The sequence below is a fragment of the Uranotaenia lowii genome, unplaced genomic scaffold, assembly GCF_029784155.1.
Source record: "Uranotaenia lowii strain MFRU-FL unplaced genomic scaffold, ASM2978415v1 HiC_scaffold_681, whole genome shotgun sequence".
NCBI classification, from domain to species: domain Eukaryota; kingdom Metazoa; phylum Arthropoda; class Insecta; order Diptera; family Culicidae; genus Uranotaenia; species Uranotaenia lowii.
The window spans coordinates 1-23,435 of NW_026598624.1; the positions used below are offsets into that span (position 1 = coordinate 1).

At 34.5% G+C, this 23,435-nt stretch overlaps 3 protein-coding genes across 4 annotated transcripts; 1 reads left to right on the plus strand and 2 right to left on the minus strand.

The window, feature by feature from the left end:
* On the minus strand, window positions 1-16,149 carry LOC129760613 (protein sex-lethal). Of its 2 annotated transcripts, none has more exons than XM_055758272.1 (5): window positions 15,489-16,149; window positions 4,822-4,867; window positions 2,889-3,152; window positions 438-727; window positions 1-350 (listed from the first exon to the last, which is right to left on the minus strand). In XM_055758272.1, exons 1-5 carry the CDS (start codon window positions 15,533-15,535, stop codon window positions 155-157), a joined length of 843 nt encoding a protein of 280 aa, XP_055614247.1. In that variant the 5' UTR covers window positions 15,536-16,149; the 3' UTR covers window positions 1-154. The 2 variants fall into 2 exon arrangements, with proteins under 2 accessions (XP_055614247.1, XP_055614245.1); XM_055758270.1 differs by having other exon boundaries at window positions 2,889-3,173.
* Window positions 16,150-17,403: 1,254 nt separating this feature from the next.
* LOC129760615 (NADH dehydrogenase [ubiquinone] 1 alpha subcomplex subunit 7-like) lies at window positions 17,404-19,073 on the plus strand. Its single transcript, XM_055758274.1, has 4 exons — window positions 17,404-17,582; window positions 17,646-17,734; window positions 17,791-17,883; window positions 18,924-19,073. The coding sequence occupies exons 1-4, from the start codon at window positions 17,517-17,519 to the stop codon at window positions 18,973-18,975; spliced, it is 300 nt and encodes a 99-aa protein (XP_055614249.1). The 5' UTR covers window positions 17,404-17,516; the 3' UTR covers window positions 18,976-19,073.
* A 1,147-nt stretch (window positions 19,074-20,220) lies between these two features.
* Window positions 20,221-23,221, minus strand: LOC129760614 (GAS2-like protein pickled eggs; the record flags this gene model as incomplete). The annotated part of the gene is made up of 2 exons (XM_055758273.1): window positions 20,221-22,715; window positions 22,783-23,221. Coding segments are annotated over 2 exons (1,452 nt in total), but the record flags the coding sequence as incomplete, so codon positions are not given.
* Window positions 23,222-23,435: the final 214 nt, after the last annotated feature.

The window sequence follows — 23,435 nt, forward strand, 5'->3', positions numbered from 1 at the left end:
ATCAAATAAACTTTTAAGTAAACTTGTCTGATTTTGAGAAATAAATTTCAAAAACTCAAAAATATCTACGCAACCAAACACTAATTCATTATAATACACTGATAATGAATACAGAAAGATGCAGAAGCGTATGCTATGTATATGATTTATCAAATTAATATGGATTATTGCGCACTCGTACTCTACCTCGGTTATTGTGAACAATAGAGTTGTACGACGGGACAAATAGGGCTGCTTTCGCACGACCATGATCTTCTGCCACTCTAACATTCAACGGTTGTGTACCACCCTGTGGTATGACGTTGTTTAAAGCCGATATCGCTTCTTGAGCTTCCTCTCGTTTGTTGTACCTGAAAATAAGTAGTACGGTAGTTGTTATGTTCAAGCATGTTGCCAAATTGCCATCAACCTCAGAGAATTTATTAACCCTCACTCACCTTACAAATGCTACTCCTCGTGGGTGGCCAGTTAACTTATCTCTCAAGATATTTTTCTGAACGATGAGACCATATTTACCGAAAATAATATCTAACTGGTCTTCAGTGATGGTTCTCGGAAGATTTGTTATGTATAAGTTGGTTTCCTTCAACGCATCGCTTTGTGGCCTTGCGAAGGACACTTTTAATCTCTTGCCTCGAACCGTGTAACCATTAAGACACCTTATAGCTCGCTGTGCTGCTTCTTCGTTCAAAAAATTAACGAAACCAAAGCCAAAGCTATAGCCAGTCTAAAATATAAAGAATGATTATTAGAGCTTTACCACGGATAGGTTAGAGTCCTAAGAAAAGAAATTAGTGTCTATATTATGTGCACAAGTTTGTATGTATGTACGACTTAGGCCTCGTTTTCACAAAATTTCTAATTGATGCGTGCATAAATAAAATGTTGCGCACATTATAACAGTCGAAAAATCGAGCAGTTCGAGCTATTGTCTGCCTTTGTCTCCCTAACCTAAATTCATATATGGTGGAAAGAGAAGCATATTGTTTGCCATATTTGACAGCTCATTTGAAAGCTCCAGCAGAGCCTTCAACTGTTATACAGACATCAAAAGTCTACATCTAGGGGCTTTTTCTATTGATGTATGCAACAATTGCACTTAAATTACTTTTTGAGAATCATTGAATATAGTGTTTTAAAACTTCTATGAGTGAAAAAACAAGTTCACATCAGTTTTAAAAAAATATTCTGATATTTTTAAACTCAAAATTAACTTCAAAAGTGTGTATTTTACGTATAAAATTTTAAAGATGAATGCATCAATACGTATACATGAATAATGAGTTTTGTGAAAACGCGGCCTTAGATTATATTTTTTTGTCCGGACTTTTGAACAGATACACCACACACCAACATATGACTAAATTTACATTTTTTTTAAAAACTTCTCATAAATCTGATCTATACAACAGGAAAATACGCCTTCAAACTTTTTTTCAGCATTGTTACTTTTACATTGTTACACCTCCTCGTGGTTCAGGGCGGAAAAGTGTCTGCAAATCGGATGCAATCGGATGTACGGCTAAGGGAACTATCAGGAAACCCACTAGAGGCCGTCGATAGATCTGCCAAATTTTCCCGGAAAAAGAGGTACATCTGGGTATTTAGGTACCAATACTCGGGTGTGAGAGCGAGGGTCCAACACGCAATCGGGGGGTCATGTCCCTGAACTGCGGATGTGACCGGAGGGAGTGCGATCGCCAACTCGTTTTGCATTTCGGGACCTCCTAGACTCGACTCGTTAAATGAAAAGATGCGCAAAGTGGTGACTATCACATGTCACAACACAGAGATGTGTCAGGCACAAGAGGTGTCAGGCGAGGCACAGTGTTGTGCCGGAGGGTTCGACATGCGTTTCGGGAATTGATGCGCTCGAATCGTGTGTGCGCTTCGGGTCCGTGAACCCCCCCCCCCCTCCCCCCTTGACTTGCAAATTGGGTAGTTGTGCTGAGTGGTGACTTTAGTCAACACTAGAGGGTTCGGAGAAGTCTGAGTTTACACGTGGTTCAGGGGGCCTTGTCTCCTGACTCGCGTGTGTGAACAGAGAAAGTGTCGTCGACAACTCGTTTTGTGTTTCTGGACTTCCTGGACTGGATTCGCAAAGCTAGTAGTTCCCCTAGAATGTGGACCACTTTTAACACGATGAGATGTCGGGTCTTAACTCTTCAGAGGTTGTGCATCGAGTCGTGTTGAAATAAGGTCATTGCTAAGAGTGGATTCGGAAACGAGTATTGCCTTGGAGCGCTTTAACGCGAAACGACCTCCCACTACTAAAGATAAAGTTTTAATTAAACAATTCGAGGTGGGAACAAAGGCCAGAGGCCCCAGGTGGACTTTATGGCGTAGGGGTACAATGTTACTTGTAGCATTGTATCATGAGCCAGAGTAGCAAAATCGGGAAACGTGGTGGCTCGCCGTGCCTTGGAATGCAATTCGTAAAATGGATTCACCACTTGGGTTACCAACTTACCATATAAAAAGTCGCATTACGTTGATCTGTAGGACGCTTAGAGTACTCTGTAAAGTGTTTTTTATATTCCTAGACCAGATTAAAAAAAAGTTGATAGGTTGATTTTTCTGTTGTATAAATTGAACAAATGATAAGTTTGTTTATATTTTTAAACGAGGGGATGGATGCGATGAAAAAGGGATAATTGAACCAAAAACTTTCTGTTTTAGCTCTCAAGATTTCAGATTCCGGTAAGCACGGCCATCAATAAGCTAAACAGGATAATGGATCAAGTATCTTTTGTATCGTGGTAATAAATCATTGTGAGATGAGCTTAATATTTAAAAATTACATTATATTCTCTTATTACATTAGTCGCAGTAATTAGTGCATGCATTACATTACTTTGTCCTGAAGTTACAAGTACAAGTACACTTACCTTCACATCTCTCATGATACGACATGTTTCGATTGCGCCCATCGCAGAAAACATCGAGTATAGTTCTCCTTCTGCCATATCCTGCGGTATATAATTGACAATCAAGTTTGTGCCAGAATAATTACTACTACCGGTTCCGAAGTTCATCCCAGACAACGAACTTGTACTCGAAGACGATGTATGCTGAGGAGGTGCGTTTCCGAATGTGCTGCTCATCGGCATGTCATACATTCGCGTCCGTGACGAGTATGAAAAGTCAGAATCCTGGCCGTATGCATAATTGGACTAAAAAATTTCAAACGATTTGAACTTGACAATTTAACATTGGGCGTAGAGTCAAGACGGATACTGGCTAAATCAATTTCAATACACATTTTCCTGCCATTTGTTCAGTATATATGACTTATTTGTGTTTTGTGTTCTAAAAATTTGTGTGTATGCATCAGTTGGAAAAAAATATTTGCCAATAAATGAAAATAAGACACAATAAGACAGAGAGAAAGAGGAAGGAAATTCAAAATGTGTAATAAAATCCGTGTATATAATCGTTATACTGTAAATAAAAGGAACATAGAAAAAAATATATCAACATAATTTCATTAAGCCAACATTCCTTTTATTCCATGCATATTTATACCTGTCTGGTTTGATTGAAATTGGTTCGAATGCTACGATAACGCAAAACAGTGACGATCTCAATTTTTTTTTTATTATCAGTGTATAAAACTATCCAGCTTCTAACTGATACTCAAAAATCGAACATATATACAAAAAACTTGTTCGAGAGACAGCGAAGAAAACTACAGTTACATATTGATAAAGTTTTACCATGTGTCTCTTGAGTTGTTTTGCTACAATGTTGAAAAAAATATTTCAGCTTGCCTCAAAACAACCTAACAGAAAACTTTTCACTGATATTTGAAAAATAATCTAATTGAAACATGAAACATTTCCAACGCATAATAAGTTGTGTAGTGTCTTTGTTGTTGTTATTGTAAGAAGACATATTTAATTGGAATGTAATTAAAGTAAATTTGAATCTAAGTGAAAAAACAACTAAAATCAAAACGAGTAAAATAAAGCTGTACGTATTAAATGGATTTTTTTTATAGAATGGAAACATGTAAAGTGCCATAAAATGGATGCCTGATTTACATTGGATGCTTGCATACGTAATAATTTTAAGTTTTGCCATCAATCAGCTACTCGGTATGGGAATACGTAACTATCTCAATAATTGTACGCGAGCCGAAAACTTACTCTCTGATGATGCTTATAATGATACTTTTCCAGACAGCACGACGCTAAGCATATAATCCCTGTAGAATATCTTCCAATGCGGACCAGAAAACACATACCCGGTGCGTCATTCAAAGCCACGTTCTTGGCGGACACAGTATATAATTTAGCCAACCCCATCCCTTCCTAAGCTAACAGGCTGATTTTTTGGCAGTGCGTGAGCTATCCTATGTGTAACAGCAGTAGTGCTTGCTCGAGGTCTGATTTAAAAAGCATTGATTTTTTATTTGTTTAGCCTTGCAGAATCCTGAGAGCAGCGATGCGAAATAGATGAGAAGCGAGAATGGTATGCAAGCTCTACCTATAGATAATTATTCTGAGCGCACGAGAGATCAATCAAACGAAACCCGTGCGATCTAAAAAAGACACATATAGTAAAATGCCTGAAACGAGGCAACGAAAATTGAAATCCTATCAATCATGTAATTTTCAAAAACTTTAATTCATCTCCTTCATTATTCCCTGCCTAGCTTGATAATGATCACGAATTAAGCGCTTTCTCGGTAGCATTCAAGAACCAATTTCCTGTTTGATTGAATGTACAATTAACTCCAGTGTGGTTTTTATATACAACTCCTTTAGCCAGTATCAGCCCAAACTCTAAACTGTAGATTGGATCCACAGAAATTCATACCATTCCAGATGGGAGAGAGTGTGACATTCCCCATAATCGTCCGCCACTAGAATGACATCACAAAGTTACAACGAAAAAAAAGAAGAAAAGAAAAAAGAACGTTGGATTAGAACAGAATATTGACATCGATGCAGAAGAAGATTTGGGAGATGGAATCAATAAAATAATAACACAGTGCGACAATCTGAAGTTGATGCCCGCAGTTTGATACTAATTTGATTGGAAACGAAAAACGTCGGATAAACTGTTCGTATTTATGCCCCGGAATTAAATTCTAATGAATTGGTTTCGATGAAGTTATGTATTAACTAACGAGAAAAATGTGAATATGTTTAAGATGATTGGAGAATATTTAAAAGATGCAATGCTCGATAGCATTTTTATGAAACCATGAGAGTTTCATAATTGTTTTACGCCGAAAGGCAACCTACCAAGGTTGTGTGATATTACTAAGACTCGGAGTTCGAAGTAAGAATTAGAGTCATTTAGTTGGGACGCTTCAGAGGGTTATCGAGTTCGATGGATTCTTGAGAATATTATTTTTCGATATTTTTTTCTGTTAAGGGAAATGTGGCATATTTAATATTTTTAAAACCCGTACTGGACTCCTATGAACGTAGAACATGGTTGCAGAAATTTAGTAGACTACTTTAAATAAAACCTCTCGTCTTTACTACTTAGACTACTTTAAATAAAACCTCTCGACTAGTTTAAATTTGATTTAAAAATCGATTTCGTCTCCGTTTAGAATTTGATGCTTCGGGGTAACATTGATCAGTCTCAGTCATCAGTCATAAAGGATACAAAACATCTTCTGAATTTCTGTGAGATTTCTTCGCGGCCCAAAACAAAACGACATCGCGATGCTTAATGTGTTAAGGCCCAACAACAATTAAAATCGGAAGATGGACAATCATGCTGCAAAAATTAAGGGGCTAGATTTTTTAACATTACTTATAAAATTTTAACTACAAAAACAACTGAAATTTTGCCTTAATTCAATACCCTAGGCCCTAGCACTATTCCCCTTTTATTTTTTCCTTCAAACTTTACCATTTAATAGGGTTTCTAGCCTTTTCTCCTGGGCTGGATTACTCTTGGAAAATTTCTCTATTTAAAAAAAAATTACCTCAAACTACAAGAAAAACTACGCAAAAACTATACATTTACTAAGGAAAAAATTTGAACTCTAACATAAATCAACCTGTTTACTTCTAAACGCTTCGATTTCACCAGGAAAGGCCCGCGCGAAGGACCCGTTCATGGGGGGGTTTCGAAATTCAATTTTAGCTAGAAATAATAACAATACCAAAAAAGCACCAAAAATAGGGAAATTGATTTCTAAACCATTTTTTACTCATGACCTTAACACAAATTCACAAACAGAAAGGAAAAAAGATAAGAACATAGTTTCAAATCAATGCTAGTTGGTCGGGATTTGACCAGACCAAACTGAACGCAAATTTGGAAAAAAACGTTATCTATTGCAGCGGATGCGAGACATGATAATCTATACCAATTCAATAAAAATCAGAACATTTTTCCATTTTTTTATGATTTTCTTAGAAAATTTCAATGTTACAGACAGTTGAAATGGCAAAAATGCGTGCACCAAAGTGAACTGAGAGCCACTTTAGAGGTTAAGTTGAAAAGCATGTTTTGGTCATGAAAACTGATTTTGTGCGAAATAATCTTATGTGTGTTGAATTTTTCGATTCTAAACAGTTCCAGAACTTACATATATCTGATAAATTATATGATAAAAAAACTTTCCCGTGATTAAAAACTTTATGTTTCAGATCGTTCGCATTTGTTAAAATTGAATTGAATGCAATCATCTTCTATGAATCCAATTTTAATTGAATGGTAGGGCTGATAAATTTGAACTCGATTGTCTCAAAACCAAGTTTATGGCGTTCAGTTCGGTCTGGTCCAATCCCGACCAGTTCAGGTAATTTATAAATTAAATAATGATCCTTATCCTGAACGCGAAGGTTTAAGTGAAACCAGAAAACGAATGCGTAGAAAAAATTCAAATTAAACCAGAGCTTTAAACTTTTAGCATGAACATCAGTGCACAGAAAAAAATAGATAAAATATAAATATCACCAGATTTGAAAAAAAAAATTAAATTCGAATTCTAAAATATATTTCAGATCAGGTCAGAAATTAGCCATGATTAATTTTTTTTACCTAAATGATTAGATTTGTTAAAAATTATTCATTTTAAATTACATTTCGTTTCTTTATTTTCAATTGAAGAGTTAATTATAAATACCTATGGAAGGAAGGAATAAAAATGTGAATTTTCGATAAGGAAAAAGAATTTATTCAAAACACATAAATGATGATTGAATTCAATTTGATAAAATTATTTCAAGAGAGCCAGGGATCAAAATTAGAGATAAAATTCTTTGTTATATTCAAATTCAGAGGGTGAATGAGCACGAAAGTTAAAGTCCTCTTTATATAAATAAAAATAGAATAGAATATTCAAATTCATCCAGTTATCAAAATAAAAGGCTACATACGATCATGATTGATTGGAGATTACAATAATAACTTTATATATTTAAAATACAAGATGTTAATTTATAATCATTGACAAAGTACAGATTAAGAAAAGGGTAATTTCTTGAATAACCAAACACGAAAGTGATAAAATTAAAAATAAGGAATTTGAAATATTGAAAGCACTAAAGAATATTTTCAAAAGTTTCTGTCTGACATTACCGAAATGTTCGCAAATTTTGAGCCCGAATTTAAAATTCACCTTTATGGCGATTTTAACCAATCAAGTCTCCAATTTTTAATTGATGAAGAGAATGAAAGCATTCTCTTGCCGATCTGTGGTGATAATGAAACACTGAAAATTCTTTTCGATAATCTGGCTTCTTTGTGTCTCAATCAAATAAATCATGTAAAAAATGCCTGTAATCGATATCTGGACTTATTATTTTCAAATATGACTGATGATTTTTGTGTTGTAGAAGCTTCAGACCCAATTTGGAAAAACGAGGTCTTCCACACTGCTATCGAATTCTCAATCATTTGTCCCGATCAAAAACGTTTACAAGATTATGAGTTTATAGAGACTTTTGACTTTTTTCATGCTAACTATAATATGATTAAAACAAAATTACAGGTTGTTGTTTGGCAAACAATATTCCGAGCTGAAAGCTCAACAGACAATCAAGTGGAGATTTTTTACAAAATTCTTGGTAATATTCTCAATGATTACGTTCCAACAAAATTAAAGCGACGAACAAATAATAACAAAAATCCGCCATGGTTCTCGAAAGAGCTTGTGCATTTAAGAAATAAAAAGCAGAAGGCACATAAAAACTGGAAAAAGAATCCATCATTAGTCACTAAGTTAGAACACCAAGAAGCCAGTAAATACTAAATTAGCTAACATTATACTATACATTAAAATTTACTTGTTCTAATCATTTTTTAACTTTTCATTAGAAAATCATTCACAAATTCAAATTTTTAGGCTTCCAAGATTATGCTTTTGGAACCCAAAAAATCAGATTAGAGTAGAGAGGCAAATTTTTGAAAAATGTTTAATTTTTTTTTTTATTTGTTTGACTATAAAACTTGGTAAGTTTATATGAAATTTAAAATGATAATTTCATTTCTCGACTTTGTTTGTAAAAATTATGTTCTTTTGGTAAGAACGTTTCAAGATTATGAAAATGAAAATTTATTCCATGAGAACATGCTCATTTTCAATATTTATTCAATTCATTTTTTTTAATAACTAACGGTGAATAAACTCTTTATAAATTTTAACATATTATCTAGATGAAAACGAACAGATAACATTAAAGAACGAATTTGTTTCTTTAAAACGTCTTACCCAATTGAAAACTTTTTAATTTTTAACTTAAAAGACAACATTTTGATGCCTATGGAAAATTTTGGCATCCAGAACTCGATTTTTCAGATTTTGTCTATATTTCCCCCCCTTTTTGGTGGAATGAAGATGAGGAGTTCAAACATGAATCAATTTTAAATTAAATCAATCAATGAAAACTGACGAACTGGTGAATCAACTTGAAAGGAAAGAACTGATTTTATTTTTTTTTATTATGTTTAATTCAATTAAGGAAAATAATTTTGATGTAATGATCAAAAATAATGAAATTCTACAGTTTTTCAAAATTTATAATAAATTTTCCTGACTTTTTAAAGAAAATTAAAAAAAGCGTTTATCTTGTATATAAAAATGGAGGCATTTTCTTTGTAACAACATCACGTATGAATGGACGGTCGGAATTAAGTGAGATATGGTATCCGAGGGTTTTTCGGTCCAGAGATGGTTTGTATAATAATTTCGAGAATCTCACTTTTTATTGAAGGGGGGTCCCCATACAAAATTATTTCTTTTCCACATCTTATATATATAAAAACTAGCTGACCCGGTAAACTTCGTTTTACCTTCTAAAGTATAAATCGTAATAAATGTTTAATTTTATCTATACGTCCTTAACTGCATCGTGCTCGCGAATAGATTCTTATGGAAATCGTAACAAATAAAGTTGAATTTGTATTGGGACCACCATCCATAAAAAGTGAGATCCTTGAAACTATTATACAAACCATCTCTGACCCAAAAAACCCTCGGATACCAAATTTCACTTCATTACGACCGACCATTCATACGTGATGTTGTTACAAAGAAAACGCCTCCATTTTTATATATAAGAAGATGTGAAGAAGAGATAACTTTGTATGAGGACCCCCCTTTCATAAAAAGTGAGATTCCCGAAACTATTATACAAACCATCTCTGACCCAAAAAACCCTCGGATACCAAATTTCACTTCATTACGACCGACCATTCATACGTGATGTTGTTACAAAGAAAATGCCTCCATTTTTATATATAAGATGTGAAGAAGAGATAACTTTGTATGGGGACCCCCCTTTCATAAAAAGTGAGATTCTCGAAACTATTATACAAACCATCTCTGACCCAAAAAACCCTCGCACGCTCCTTTATTTTAACTCAAAATTAAGTACGACCGAGGTTCAAAACATAGTTCGATTCTATGAACTTAAAGTTAAGTACCCTTTTTTCTCCTTGCGATGGTTCAAAACGGAGTTCGAACTGCGAACTCAACATTTTGTATGGGGACCCCCCTTTCATAAAAAGTGAGATTCTTGAAACTATTATACAAACCATCTCTGACCCAAAAAATCCTCGGGTACCAAATTTCACTTCATTTCGACCGACCATTCATACGTGATGTTGTTACAAAGAAAATGCCTCCATTTTTATATATAAGACTAGCTGACCCGGTAAACTTCGTTTTACCTTCTTATGTAATCGTAATATATGTTTGATTTCATCTACACAGCCTTAACTTCATCGTGCTCGCGAATCGATTCTGATGGAAATCGTAACAAATAAAGTTGAATTTGTATTGGGACCACCTTCCATAAAAAGTGAGATTCTTTAAACTATTATACAAACAATCTCTGACCCAAAAAACCCTCGGATACCTAATTTCACTTCATTCCGACCGACCATTTATACGTGATGTTGTTACAAAGAAAACGCCTCCATTTCTATACATAAGAAGATGTGAAGCGATAATTTTATATGGGGACCCCGCTTTCATAAAAAGTGAGATTCTTGAAACTATTATACAAACCATCTCTGACCCAAAAAACCCTCGAATACCAAATTTCACATCATTCCGACCATCCGTTTATAGGTGATGTTGTTACAAAGAAAACGCCTCCATTTTTATATATAAGATTTGAAGAAGGGATGATTTTGTATGGGGACCCCCCTTCAATAAAAAGTGACATTCTTGAAACTATTATACAAACAAACTCTGGCCCGAAAAACCCTCGGATACCAAATTTCACTTCATTACGATCGACCATTCATACGTGATGTTGTTACAAAGAAAACGCCTCCATTTTTATATGGTCGGGATTCGACCAGACCGAACTGAACGCCATCAGCAGTTTTTAGAGTCATTTGAGTTTATTGTACAAATATTTTCAATTCTAGATGAAATCCGAAAAACTTAACGACCGGAATCAATAGTTTACAATCCAAGAAACACATCCCAGTGAATTATTTCAGTTTTTTTTGTTTCACATAAAAATAACATGAGTTCTAAATAATGCTGTTTAAAATTTTTCTCATGGCGTTCAGTTCGGTCTGGTCGAAGCCAGGCCATATATAAGAAGAAAGATGTGAAGAAGAGATAATTTTGTATGGGGACCCTCCTTTCATAAAAAGTGAGATTCTTGAAACTATTATATAAACCATCTCTGGCCCATAAAACCCTCGGATACCAAATTTCACTTCATTCCGACCGACCATTCATACGTGATGATGTTACAAAGAAAACGCCTCCATTTATATATATAAGAAAAAAATGAGATAATTTTGTATGGGGATCCCCCTTCCATAAAAAGTGAGATTCTTGAAATTATTATACAAACCATCTCTGGACCGAAAAACCCTCGGATACCAAATTTCACTTCATTTCGACCGACCATTCATACGTGATGATGTTACAAAGAAAACGCCTTCATTTTTATATATCTTATGTATAAAAATGGAGGCATTTTCTTTGTAACAACATCACGTATGAATGGTCGGTCGTAATGAAGTGAAATTTGGTATCCGAGGGTTTTTGGGTCAGAGATGGTTTGTATAATAGTTTCAAGGATCTCACTTTTTATGGATGGTGGTCCCAATACAAATTCAACTTTATTTGTTACGATTTCCATAAGAATCTATTCGCGAGCACGATGCAGTTAAGGACGTATAGATAAAATTAAACATTTATTACGATTTATACTTTAGAAGGTAAAACGAAGTTTACCGGGTCAGCTAGTTTTTATATATATAAGATGTAGAAAAGAAATAATTTTGTATGGGGACCTCCCTTCAATAAAAAGTGAGATTCTCGAAATTATTATACAAACCATCTCTGGACCGAAAAACCCTCGGATACCATATCTCACTATAAAAATGGAGGCGTTTTCTTTGTAACATCATCACGTATGAATGGTCGGTCGGAATGAAGTGAAATTTGGTATCCGAGGGTTTTTTTGGGCCAGAGATGGTTTATATAATAGTTTCAAGAATCTCACTTTTTATGAAAGGAGGGTCCCCATACAAAATTATCTCTTCTTCACATCTTTCTTCTTATATATAAAAATGGAGGCGTTTTCTTTGTGACACCATCACGTATGACTTGTCGATCGTAATGAAGTGAAATTTGGTATTCGAGGGTTTTTCGGGCCAGAGTTTGTTTGTATAATAGTTTCAAGAATCTCACTTTTTATTGAAGGGGGGTCCCCATACAAAATCATTCCTTCTTCAAATCTTATATATAAAAATGGAGGCGTTTTCTTTGTAACAACATCACGTATAAACGGATGGTCGGAATGATGTGAAATTTGGTATTCGAGGGTTTTTTGGGTCAGAGATGGTTTGTATAATAGTTTTAAGAATCTCACTTTTTATGAAAGCGGGGTCCCCATATAAAATTATCGCTTCACATCTTCTTATGTATAGAAATGGAGGCGTTTTCTTTGTAACAACAACATCACGTATAAATGGTCGGTCGGAATGAAGTGAAATTAGGTATCCGAGGGTTTTTTGGGTCAGAGATTGTTTGTATAATAGTTTAAAGAATCTCACTTTTTATGGAAGGTGGTCCCAATACAAATTCAACTTTATTTGTTACGATTTCCATCAGAATCGATTCGCGAGCACGATGAAGTTAAGGACGTGTAGATGAAATCAAACATATATTACGATTACATAAGAAGGAAAAACGAAATTTACCGGGTCAGCTAGTACTTTTATAAATTGGCACAAAAAACATCAGCTGACTCGGTTCCACAGAAGAAACAAAAATGATGTTGAATTTTCAGTACAAAATATTCAATTATCTCATACAAACCTAAATGTTAAAATTTACTCATGTAAACGTTACTTAAAAATTCTGCAAAAAATCATGGATGAGTTTTGGACCAAAACGAAGCTTTTGAGACCCCAGGGTTTGAGAAATTCAAAAATGACCCCAAATCGACTCAGTCTAATGTGACATAGACAATTTTTTTTTATTTTTTAAAATCTGTTATTACATATTTGTTTTCTTTCAATACTCTAGAATAGTGATTTTCAAAGTGGTTAGTAAGCAAGTTTCTGTCTCTGTAAATCACAATCACAGATAGATTTTTTGTGAAAGATTTCGTATACGATCTGTATATTGATCTGGTTTTGTAACCCGAGCAGACTTCTATGACAAAATAATACCTAATTTTGATGTCATGCCTTGATAGAAAAATGTTGTATCACTTTTGCCTGGATGAAGTAGTACAATGCCAAAATTTGGGTCTCACTTTTCATCGAATCGATCGTTCAGTGTGACCAAAATCTTTAGATTGAATTTGATTGTTTATTATCGATTCGATGATATCTTAACGATGCCTAGTTTTGCTATAACAGAGAAATTAACACAAAGTTGGTTTTCCGTTATGTTTAAATTTCAACACTTAAAAAAATGATTTTCTGTATTAATCATAATACCTTAAAGATGCCTTATTTTTCAATCACCGAAAAATCAACAGTCAAAATGCGCGAATCATGACAGCAACGAATATGTTAGCTGTTTGTGTTTAGTTGGATTTAATTTTAAACACCTAAATAAATCTTTTTCATAACAGAAAATTTAATACCAAATCATGCTATAATTTTTCTCTCACTTTTCTACTCTATCGTAATAAATGAATCCTAAATGATGCCTTGTTTTGTTATCTTGGAAAAAACTAAACCAAACAGTGCTTTCGTTTTGGTCAATGCATTATTTAGGTATTGGTTTGGCATCATATTTCGATATATTTATGCAACAATGAAACCTGGTTATGCCATCGGAAAAAAACGCGATACTAAATTGTTATTAAAATCATTTTGACATTTTATCTCATTTTGATTACTGTTTGCTATCGATTCAGGCATCAAAAGCTGCTCGGGAAGTTTATTTTGGGTTGTAATAAAAAGCAAAAAGTTGGGATGGTAATGCCTGAAAATGGTAAAAATGTATTATATAAAAAAAATGCCAAAAAATTCTAACAAGTAGCATCTGTGTTGAAAGGCGTCACATATTTATTCGATTTTCACTAAAATAATGTAATCAAGTTTTTGGAACCTATTCAAAATTTCCAAGACCCGTGAAAGAAATTTAGTCTACTATTACCATAAATGGAAATTTGAAATCTATGTATAAAATTTCAAAAGCTTATGGTTTTGCAATGATTCCTATTAGCATTCTTTCTATTTTTTTCCAAAATTCGCTCAGGGGGGCGTTTAGCTCTAAAATTTAACAAAAGGGGGCGGTGAAGGAAAAAAGTTTGAAAACCACTGCTCTAGAACAAATTGTTTATTTGGCCTGCCAGGCAATCTCATATCTGAAATGAGGGTAGCCTGTTGAAAATGTTGGCCACTCATGATGTAGATCATGCTCTAAACGGTCGTAAAGGTCAAATTTAAAAAAATAAATAATCGAAAGTTACAGACTAGTAATGCAGGAATTGTAAATATAGCAATAATTTTTTTTCTTAATGTGCACATTGTTTCCAACTGTTAAAAATAAAGAAAAAAAACATGAATTGAAGGGTTAAACAGTATGTTCGCTTTTAAAAAATATTGATGAACATGAGCCTTTTTTAAACAATTCAACGAAATCTTGACGTTTTTTAAAAGATTAATGTATAGAAGAAAAAAATAGGACAAATATTCTAATTTGAAAATTCTCAAAAAACATGCTGCAACCAACCATTAAAAATTGGGCAAATATAATATATTCCTAGAGCCTGAATTTCAGTGTTAGTGGTTTAAGAAGGAGGAAACTTCAGGAGCATAGGAGGTGTAGGACAAAATCGTCTCTCGCAATTCCTAGCATCCCCAGGGTTTACCTTCCCAAACTTAAACTATCAAAAATCTCTCCACGTTTATAAGTGGATCGTAGAGATCTCTGCATCTAGCTGTTAAGTAAACGTGAGTCACTTTAAAAATTTGAAATATGTACTAAGGTAATTTACATCGTTTATTCCTTGTTTTGAGTTTGATAAAATAAATTCAGAGAATGCAAAATCAAAGAACTTGTGTTACAGAATGATTGATAAACGGTATATTTATAGGTATAGATGTTACAGGGTTCATTTTTTTAAAATTCACATTCCTCCTAATTCCCCTTGATCATTCTTTCAAATTTACCTTATTTTGGGTACGGAAGGGATCAACAGATATTTATAAATTTAAATTGTAGAACAAGTACCTAACAGTATTTCAACCAATAATTCTTAACACGCTCATTAACATCTCTTAACATGAGATATCTTACTCCTTATTAAAACATTATGAAAATAAGATGAAATAATAATGAAATGATGCAATGTGTCCTTTTGAGAGATGCCAGCGATGAATGCACTTAAGTATCAGCACGAATTCAATCTATATCGATCCTGTAAATTATAATTATCCTTGGAGCATTCATAAAGAGGATCTCATTGGGCACGAGCCTTTCTAGCAAGGCCCTTTCTATTTTTTTATTTTTCCAATGCATCGCTCATTCACTTTATTGTGCTCTCAAGCTAGGGGATATTTCCTATTAGACATACCTCGACCTAAATGTTGACGATGGGTATCCATTCATTTTACTGTACATCTTCACAATCTTCTATTTTTCAGCTCGCTACTTCCTTTTTGATATTCCGTAGCGTTCCGCTCATGTACGTACTACACTCATACACTAAAGTTATCACTCCCGTGTCACGGCTTGCTTGAATTGTCCTTCACTAGTCAGCAGCACCAGATTTTCTTCTAATCTGGAAACACCCTTCGACGATGTCCTATTCTCTTCCTTTTATTGGACCAAGGGCAGACAATTTTACGTGAAACTTTGAGTTTCCCAGACAAACGGAAAAAATAAGATTAATTGCAATCAACTTTCCTTCATTTGGATGCTTACACACCGATTTCAAGAGAAATCGATTCTTAAAAGAAATGTCACAAATTTTCGGAACTATTCGTAGAAAAAAAAGACGCTGAAAGGGGGAAAAAATCTAGCAGCGTTTTCCTCTTTTTTAAACACAGAGGCCAGAAATAAGATGTTCCCTTCTGCACGATTTCTGCAAAAGATGTTTAACACGACGCTTCACACCACAGATTGATTCGCTACGGCCAATTTCACGGGGTAGAAATTTGTTTGAAAATTCCGATATGGCTTTCCGTCCAGAAAATCTCTACTAAAACGCGACGACCGAAAAAACGAATCTGACTGATGGTCAGAGGTGCCAGGTGTCCTGATTTATCAGGATTTGTCCTGATTTTCGAGAGACCGTCCTGATTTTTCAAAAACTCTGGAGTTGTCCTGATTTTTGAAAATTTGTCCCTGAAATGTCCTGATTTTCATAAAACCTCTTAAATCTGATCAAATTTTGTAGTTCAACTATGAGAAAATCGAATAAGAAGGTTATAAAAAAGTTAAACCCATTTAACAGATGGTAATCTTCGGTTCAGATGATATTCAAATGGTGTTTTTCGTTACGAACTACCGACCAGCCAACAAGACGCGTACTGTTGTTGCATAAATCAAGGCGTTTACATCACCTGTATTGCGCCTTTATTTATGCAATCTAAGCAGAAATCCATGTTATTTTCATGAATCAAAAGGTGTCCTGAAAAATCCTGATTTTGAACTTTGCGTTGTCCTGATTTTTGACGAAACCACCTGGCACCCCTGCTGATGGTGGACTGACGGCTCACGGTAAGCAAGTGAAACTTTAATTTGGGTTTCAGGTTATGCAATGTGAGAAAACCCACCCTGTTTGTCGAATAAAAATTTAGAAGGACGCATATACTAATTTAGAAGGACGATTTATTAATTCGAGCATGAATGAAAATAAGAAATTTCGAAATGGTTCCTCCAAACCTGTTCAAAACTGAATTCGCAGAAAAGTTATGAATGTGTTTATTTCATTTCTTTTTGTTAAGAAAAAGGAAAAAATTGAAGCTTTGATAAAAAATATTTCGTTCAAGATTTCATTTGGATTTTTTAGATTTTTCGATCGGAGGGCTTTAGGTGACTTGACATCTGGCAAAAAAGATCGACTGATACATCACCCAAAAAAATCAATTTACGAACACGCCGCTTTGGTTGGAATTTGGGATCATAAAGCGGCTTTTTGGACCACGGATACATAGGTGCTCTTAACCTATACTTCTTGCCTTTGCAGAAACTAACCACAAAAACGACCGTTTTTCAAAAACAAAATATTTTTTTGCAGAATTTTTTGCCAAATATACTCACAAGAAATCTATAATGAAACTTGAATGGGTAAAAAGGTAAAAATGTGTTATGTGGTGAAAATTTCCGAAATGCAAAACAATGATGACGCCACTCGAATTCTAGCGGTTAGAATTCGGTCTGTTTTCGGTTCGATTTACATCCGCCTGCTCGATTACATGAATTACCTATTGTGTTTTGAAATTTGTCGTGTCGGGTCGATGTCAACAATCTATAAAATATTTTTTAAGCGTGTATTGTTTTTTTTTTTGTTTTCAGTCAAATTTTAAGGCCGCAGCATCGCAAATTTTCACGTAAATTGCTTCTGAACCAATAAATACTTGCTTGGCAATATTCAACGATGTCTAAAATAGTTCGCAGGGACATTTCTCCCATGTTGCAAGAGCTCCGTAATTTTCTATTGGGCGTAAGTTTAACAATCTTGTATTTATTATAGAGTTATTTCTCTACTGAGATTATATAATTCTAGCGAAAACATAACAACGCTTTACGTTGGGAGGATGGAATAGCCGCTAGGACACAACCGCCACCAAACTTACCAGAAGGACCGCACCACAAGTAGTATTTACCTGGTTATTTAAAACAAAACGACAATCTGTTTTTTTTTCTTTAAGATTATCGGCAAATCATTATTGTATTCGGGATGCTCGACGAGAAGTGGCTCCACCAATTAATGTGTCATCCCAGAAATTACTTGCGGACAAAAGGTAAGAATAATTCAACAGTCAGGTATTTTTCTAGAACAACAGAATTTATTCAGGCATAAATTCAAAAATGTATTTACAAATCGCCAGATGCTATTCGGCAAACTGCAAAATCTTTCGATTATTGTTTTTTGTACTGGTAACGGTTACAATGTTTTTTAAATTTATATTTTCTACCGAAAGATTTAGAATGTTAGAAATGAAATTTCTTATGAACAAACATTTTTGCTAACATTTCATGGATTTCTAGAACCACCTTGGAACATGTTATACCTACCTATTTCAAGTTTCACCTTACCTTCGACTATACCTTATTTCGATAACATGTGGTACCGAAAATGAGAAGAATTCTGATCAATTATGTTCCTTAATAGTCTGGAAAAAAAGTTTGATTTTCGCCCGAGCTTATTATTCAGGAAATCGAACAAGAATTAAATTGAACAAAAATTCAATTCTAATTTTTGTTTCTGAGTCCAACGACGGAACTTTTGAACAAATTACATCAAAATGAACTAGCGATTTGATCGCTGCTGATATGCTTCGGCATAAAAATAGTGTTACAAATGTTTTTCTTTTACTTTGCAAATTGATATTTTTAATTTTCCTGGCAAAAGCCAGGTCTCGATTTTAGGTTTTTTTTTAAATTTTTTTTAATATTTACTACTAGTTTATTAAAGGCCTTTTACATTTACAAAGATTGATTTTAGGTTGTGAAATAAAGGAAAATCAAATGCCCAGACTTGCCATATTTTACCTATTACCTAACACTCAGATTTGTACCAGATTTGTTGGAAAAGTTCTGGAATGCTTAACTACTAATAAAATTGCATTGCCTTTTCTAACATTTGCGGTATCTACCATACATCGCATTGACTAATTTGACGATACGAAAGAATAGCATCCGGCGTTTACAAATTTAAAAAAAATTTATATGCTTAATTAAAACACAATATATTAAAATCTCATAAAAACATACAATTTATAGCATTTATGAAAAATTATAATGGTAAAGTAGTAAGTATCACTTTCGTTATCAATTTTAGCTTTACTAAATTGCCGACTCCCGGAAGATCCTACGCCTGGGATAAGCATTAAATCTCGCCTGAACACTTTAGTGGAACTGTAAACGGAAAAAAATTCTAACCCAATGTAAATGATTAAAAAAATAAAATTTCCTGTTCCTGTTTCAATAATTTTTTTGAATAGATAAAATTTGAGAAAGCACCGAGTTTTCTAAAATATGTGGGTCGCAAACATTATTACACTTGTTTACAAAATTAAAAAAATCGTGAACTTTTTGACTAACCCATAATATTTCGAATGTAAAATCGGGCACTGATTCTGAAAATGGAATTAAAAAAACTCGCAGTTGAGCAGTTTTTGAGTTATGCTCAAAATAGAAAAAAGTACTCATGAATCGGCCTTAAGATGATATAGGTATTTATCTTTATCGAGATTCTAGGCCAAGCCAAATACCTCAACATCAAATTCACGGGTTTTAATCGCCAGCAGCGATCAAAACACATTAACAATTCACGCTTAATGCCCAAGGCAACCATTGCCTTGTTCAGAACTTGCTTGAATTGAGAACCTGATTTTCTGATACACCAATGACAAATCTAAGCATGTACCGCGTGAGATTTATCATGTTTTATTCTTTCAATACTCAAATTAGTAATTCTACTGTACACTGTGGTTCGTTGAATTATTTCATAAATTTATAAACATCATACCGAGATCCGAGTCCGAGGTATTTAAATCTAAGATCTAAGTACAAGAACATTTTTCTTTTTCCAAAATTTCAGTGCCTGATTTCACGTTTGAAATTCAGTTTACTTTGTTAAAAAATGCTGTAAACTAGTGTTATCGATAGAGTTAAGATCGGTAAGTTAAATCTGAGTCCGGAGTCAAAATGTTTTATATCAACTTTCTTCGCCGAAGTCCAATAGTTTGAGAGAAGTTGTTGAAAAGTGTGGTCTCAAGGAACGATTTCTGTCTAGTTCATAGGGTTATATTCCTATCACTGCCTATCAGTTAATTGGTTTGGGATTCAGGAATCAAAAGTAGCTTATGAGAGGTTTCATCCATTTTCCGAAATAGCACTCATTGCAATAAGCTTATTTTACTCTCATTATTTTATCTTATAAGTTAGAATTCAAGCCGGGGTTTACCTTTTTTTAGCATTTTTTAAAGCCGATTTCACCTTGCAAGATTTTGGTAAAGTTTTTTAAACGGTAGGAACAAACCTTTCTTATAACCATTTTTTCGAAAAAACAATAGCTTACTTTTATTTGGGAAAATTAAAGGGATTTTTTCTTTCATAAATTATTCAGTTATTGCCAGTTATAATTTCTTTATTAAAACTTCCTTCAATTATATGCAGGCCTATAAACATTTCAAAGACGCATTTCATTGTAAATCACAAACTTGATGCTTACAACAAACTTGGGAAAAATAAATCAATGCATTTGTTTTTTTTTTTCTATTAAAAATTACAAGTTCAAATTGATAAACTGAAACGTATTATGTAGTAGCTAGTTGATTTATTTCTCCCATGATTATTGGCCACTATCTGCAGTAAATATTGGGGTTCAATGCACATGCACGATATTCATAAATATATTATTCAAACTAAATATGGCTGTATTGTTATTGCGCGTTTAGATTGCACTATTGATGACTGTTTGCCTTTCTGTTCTATGGACGTTCTGTGATGCAGTTGCATGTTTTGTTTTCGTATGAACTGAGTTTAAAGATTGTAAATCATTGACAGTGTCTATTATTTCTGTAACGTTACTGAGTATAATTTCTATCTAGTAGGAAAGATATTACTTTTAGCGAGTTATGTGTATATAGTTAGTATAGGTTGTTAATTAAGGTTTTCAAAATTTCATGCTAGATTTTCCTTCTATCGTATAAGTCTTTCTGCTGCGTTCAGTTGTCTTTTGTGTTTTCGATCAACCTGATTCGTGACCATAGTTTCATTAACTCATAAACGAGTTTTTTTTCTAAAACAAACAATTAAAAGCACCTCTAGAATGATAATAGTGTTTTATAGTCTTACACGCAGGATAATTCGCTCGACTTTTGATGTCTATGATGGCTTGAGATTATGTCAGAGAATATGTCAATTGATTTAACAGCAGTACCATTTATTGCAATTTTGTTTATAACAGATGCTTACATTAAATTTATATTGATTTAAAAAATAGTTTATTCTCACGAACAGACAAAGCTATTGCATAGCTAGGATTGTATGTAATAACAGTGAAACGATAGATTGAAGGAAACATTTTGGAACCTGTGAAATAAAATGCAAAACGTTAGCTTTTTTACAATTGATTTAAAATTTAAAACAAAACTATCTCATGTCTCGAATAAAATATTAGACAAATTGTGTGTCTTCCAGCCAGAAGCTACCAATTTTTCCAGTGTATTCTCGACCAATACCAGTGAATTCTCGAGCCATATTTGAACCGATCTGATGAACATTTCTTATTTTTAAAAATCAAACGTTATATTTTTAAAATCAATTTTTACATTCCAGTGACTTTTACATATGCTTGGAATTTCTTGATAATTTTAGATCAATTTTCCAAAGCTACTAAATATTGCAAATACCTACTATCAAATCTCACTACACCGTAGCCTGTGATATAGTTCTTGATCGAGCAGTTGGTAACGTACTTATCAAATATATTGTGCGACATCGTCAACAAATCACGCATAACTTACTTTAGTTTTAAACAATTATACGCGGAAAATCCAATAACGAAGCTAGACTTTAGCACCGACAACGTTCAATGACCGATTCCGTCTGTGTCAGTATAATCCTGTGTTTGAGCGAACCGGTGCAGGAATTTTGGACATCCCTTTATCGCGGCGTGGCGATATGACTGAGGGTATGTCTTTGCAGTTGGCGCCTTCTGAAGCGGTAGATACGGAAGAGCTCCGTTTCGAGAGCATCTTTGGCGAACTGCTCATATTCCGATCGACCAATCCATTGTTGTTCACCCAAGCTGTGGTGAAATCATCATATTCATTAGTTTCATTGGTTGACCCATTTGTTGACGGCTGTGGCCCGACGGAGTATTTAGAGAGCAATTTCTTAACTTTTTCTATCATTTGAGAGTCATTTTGGGCACTAGCTGCTGCTTCCATGAGCTGTTGCGCAAGAGCAGACGATTGGATACATTTACTGGGAGAAGTATTTACGGAGTTACTGGGCTTAGTTCGCCTTCCGTTTTTGTCATATTGAGATGTTCTGGCTGGCGAGTTTCGAGACAATGCCGGGTTCGAGTTATTGACTTTGGTGTCGAAGGTATCCGCCGTCAGAGCTGGGCGTTGTTTTGTGGTCCTGCCACTCCATGTGTTATCTTTGTTGTCTTTATCATTTGTTGGGGTAGCTTTTCGCACCGATCGATAGGTTGGAATTTTTCGGTTCAGAGACGAAGTTTTGTCTTGGGGTTGCATTGAGCCACCGTCAATGCTTTTACGTCTCGTAGGGGTTGGAGATGCTGGTATTTTAGTTGCTGTGCTTTTTGGATTAACCCCTTCATATAAGTTCTCTGAAAAACCAGTCTTCCGCAATCCGGTGCTGCTGGCAATATCGATTGTGATATTGTCATCAGTTATGAAAACTCCTGATTTGGCAAACTGATTATCAGACTGTGGAACAGAATCTACAGCATCCGTGAGCTCGCCTATCTTTTCGATATCGTCTGAACGTGCAGTAACTTCATCAGAAATGGTTGTCGAATCATCGTCGTTAATCTTTGAATTACTGTCGTCCGTTGGCGTCACTTGAATATCCGAAGAATTTTGTTCGAGATGCGCTGGAAAAAATAAAAACAGCGTAAGTTCTGGTTAAGAAATAATCAAAATCAAAACTTGACAGTTTACCACATAAATCTGCATCTTCGTTCGAGGCCTGGCTGTAGAGAGACACCCGTTTCTGTTGCGTTAGGGTAGCACCGTTGTTCGATTGGATGACTCCCAGACTCCGGTAACCTTCGTCGCTTATTTCGCTTCCATTGTCACTAATGTTTTCGTATTTGTTGCTTTTGTCATCCGGATTGGCAGACGACTCAGTCTTAATATCGTTTGCAGTTGTCGAAACGTTTCGATCGCATTCAAAGTGGACGGTGTGCTGGTGATGAGAACCCGTAGCCTGCGCGTTGTTGCCACCGGGCGCTGTCGTCTTTGTAAGTGAATTCGAATCCAGCGAATTCTGCTTTTTCTTCTGCATCTCCAGTCGACGGGGACTTGGAGACATTGAACGACGACTCAAACTTGGCGAGGCAAGGTATCCTTTTTCGGAAGTCTGTGAAATGGAAACATAAGCATGTATTTAAATCAATATTTCTTGTACTGTGACTTTTTTGGTCGAAAAACCCAACCGGGGTCTGAACTCTAAATTTCATAAGCAAAAGTTGCGATTCGATGGGCTTTTCAAAGAACTTTAAATGACCTTTTTTGGTTCTCAATTGTACTAATTTCGAATTCTTTTATGTGTGGTAGAACACACTATCTCCTGGTAGTATCGTAGACACTGT

Excerpts from the sequence above, each read along its gene's own strand:
- LOC129760613 (XM_055758270.1), bottom strand. The coding sequence starts at position 15,535 with ATGTACAGTAAAATGAATGGATACCCATCGTCAACATTTAGGTCGAG. Across the intron at positions 4,868-15,488 it reads TCGTCAACATTTAGGTCGAG|TGGCGGACGATTATGGGGAA; the intron begins GTATGTCTAATA and ends ATGTCATTCTAG. Across the intron at positions 351-437 it reads CGAGGAGTAGCATTTGTAAG|GTACAACAAACGAGAGGAAG; the intron begins GTGAGTGAGGGT and ends ACTTATTTTCAG.
- LOC129760615 (XM_055758274.1), top strand. The coding sequence starts at position 17,517 with ATGTCTAAAATAGTTCGCAGGGACATTTCTCCCATGTTGCAAGAGCTC. Across the intron at positions 17,583-17,645 it reads TCCGTAATTTTCTATTGGGC|CGAAAACATAACAACGCTTT; the intron begins GTAAGTTTAACA and ends ATATAATTCTAG. Across the intron at positions 17,735-17,790 it reads CCAGAAGGACCGCACCACAA|ATTATCGGCAAATCATTATT; the intron begins GTAGTATTTACC and ends TTTTTCTTTAAG.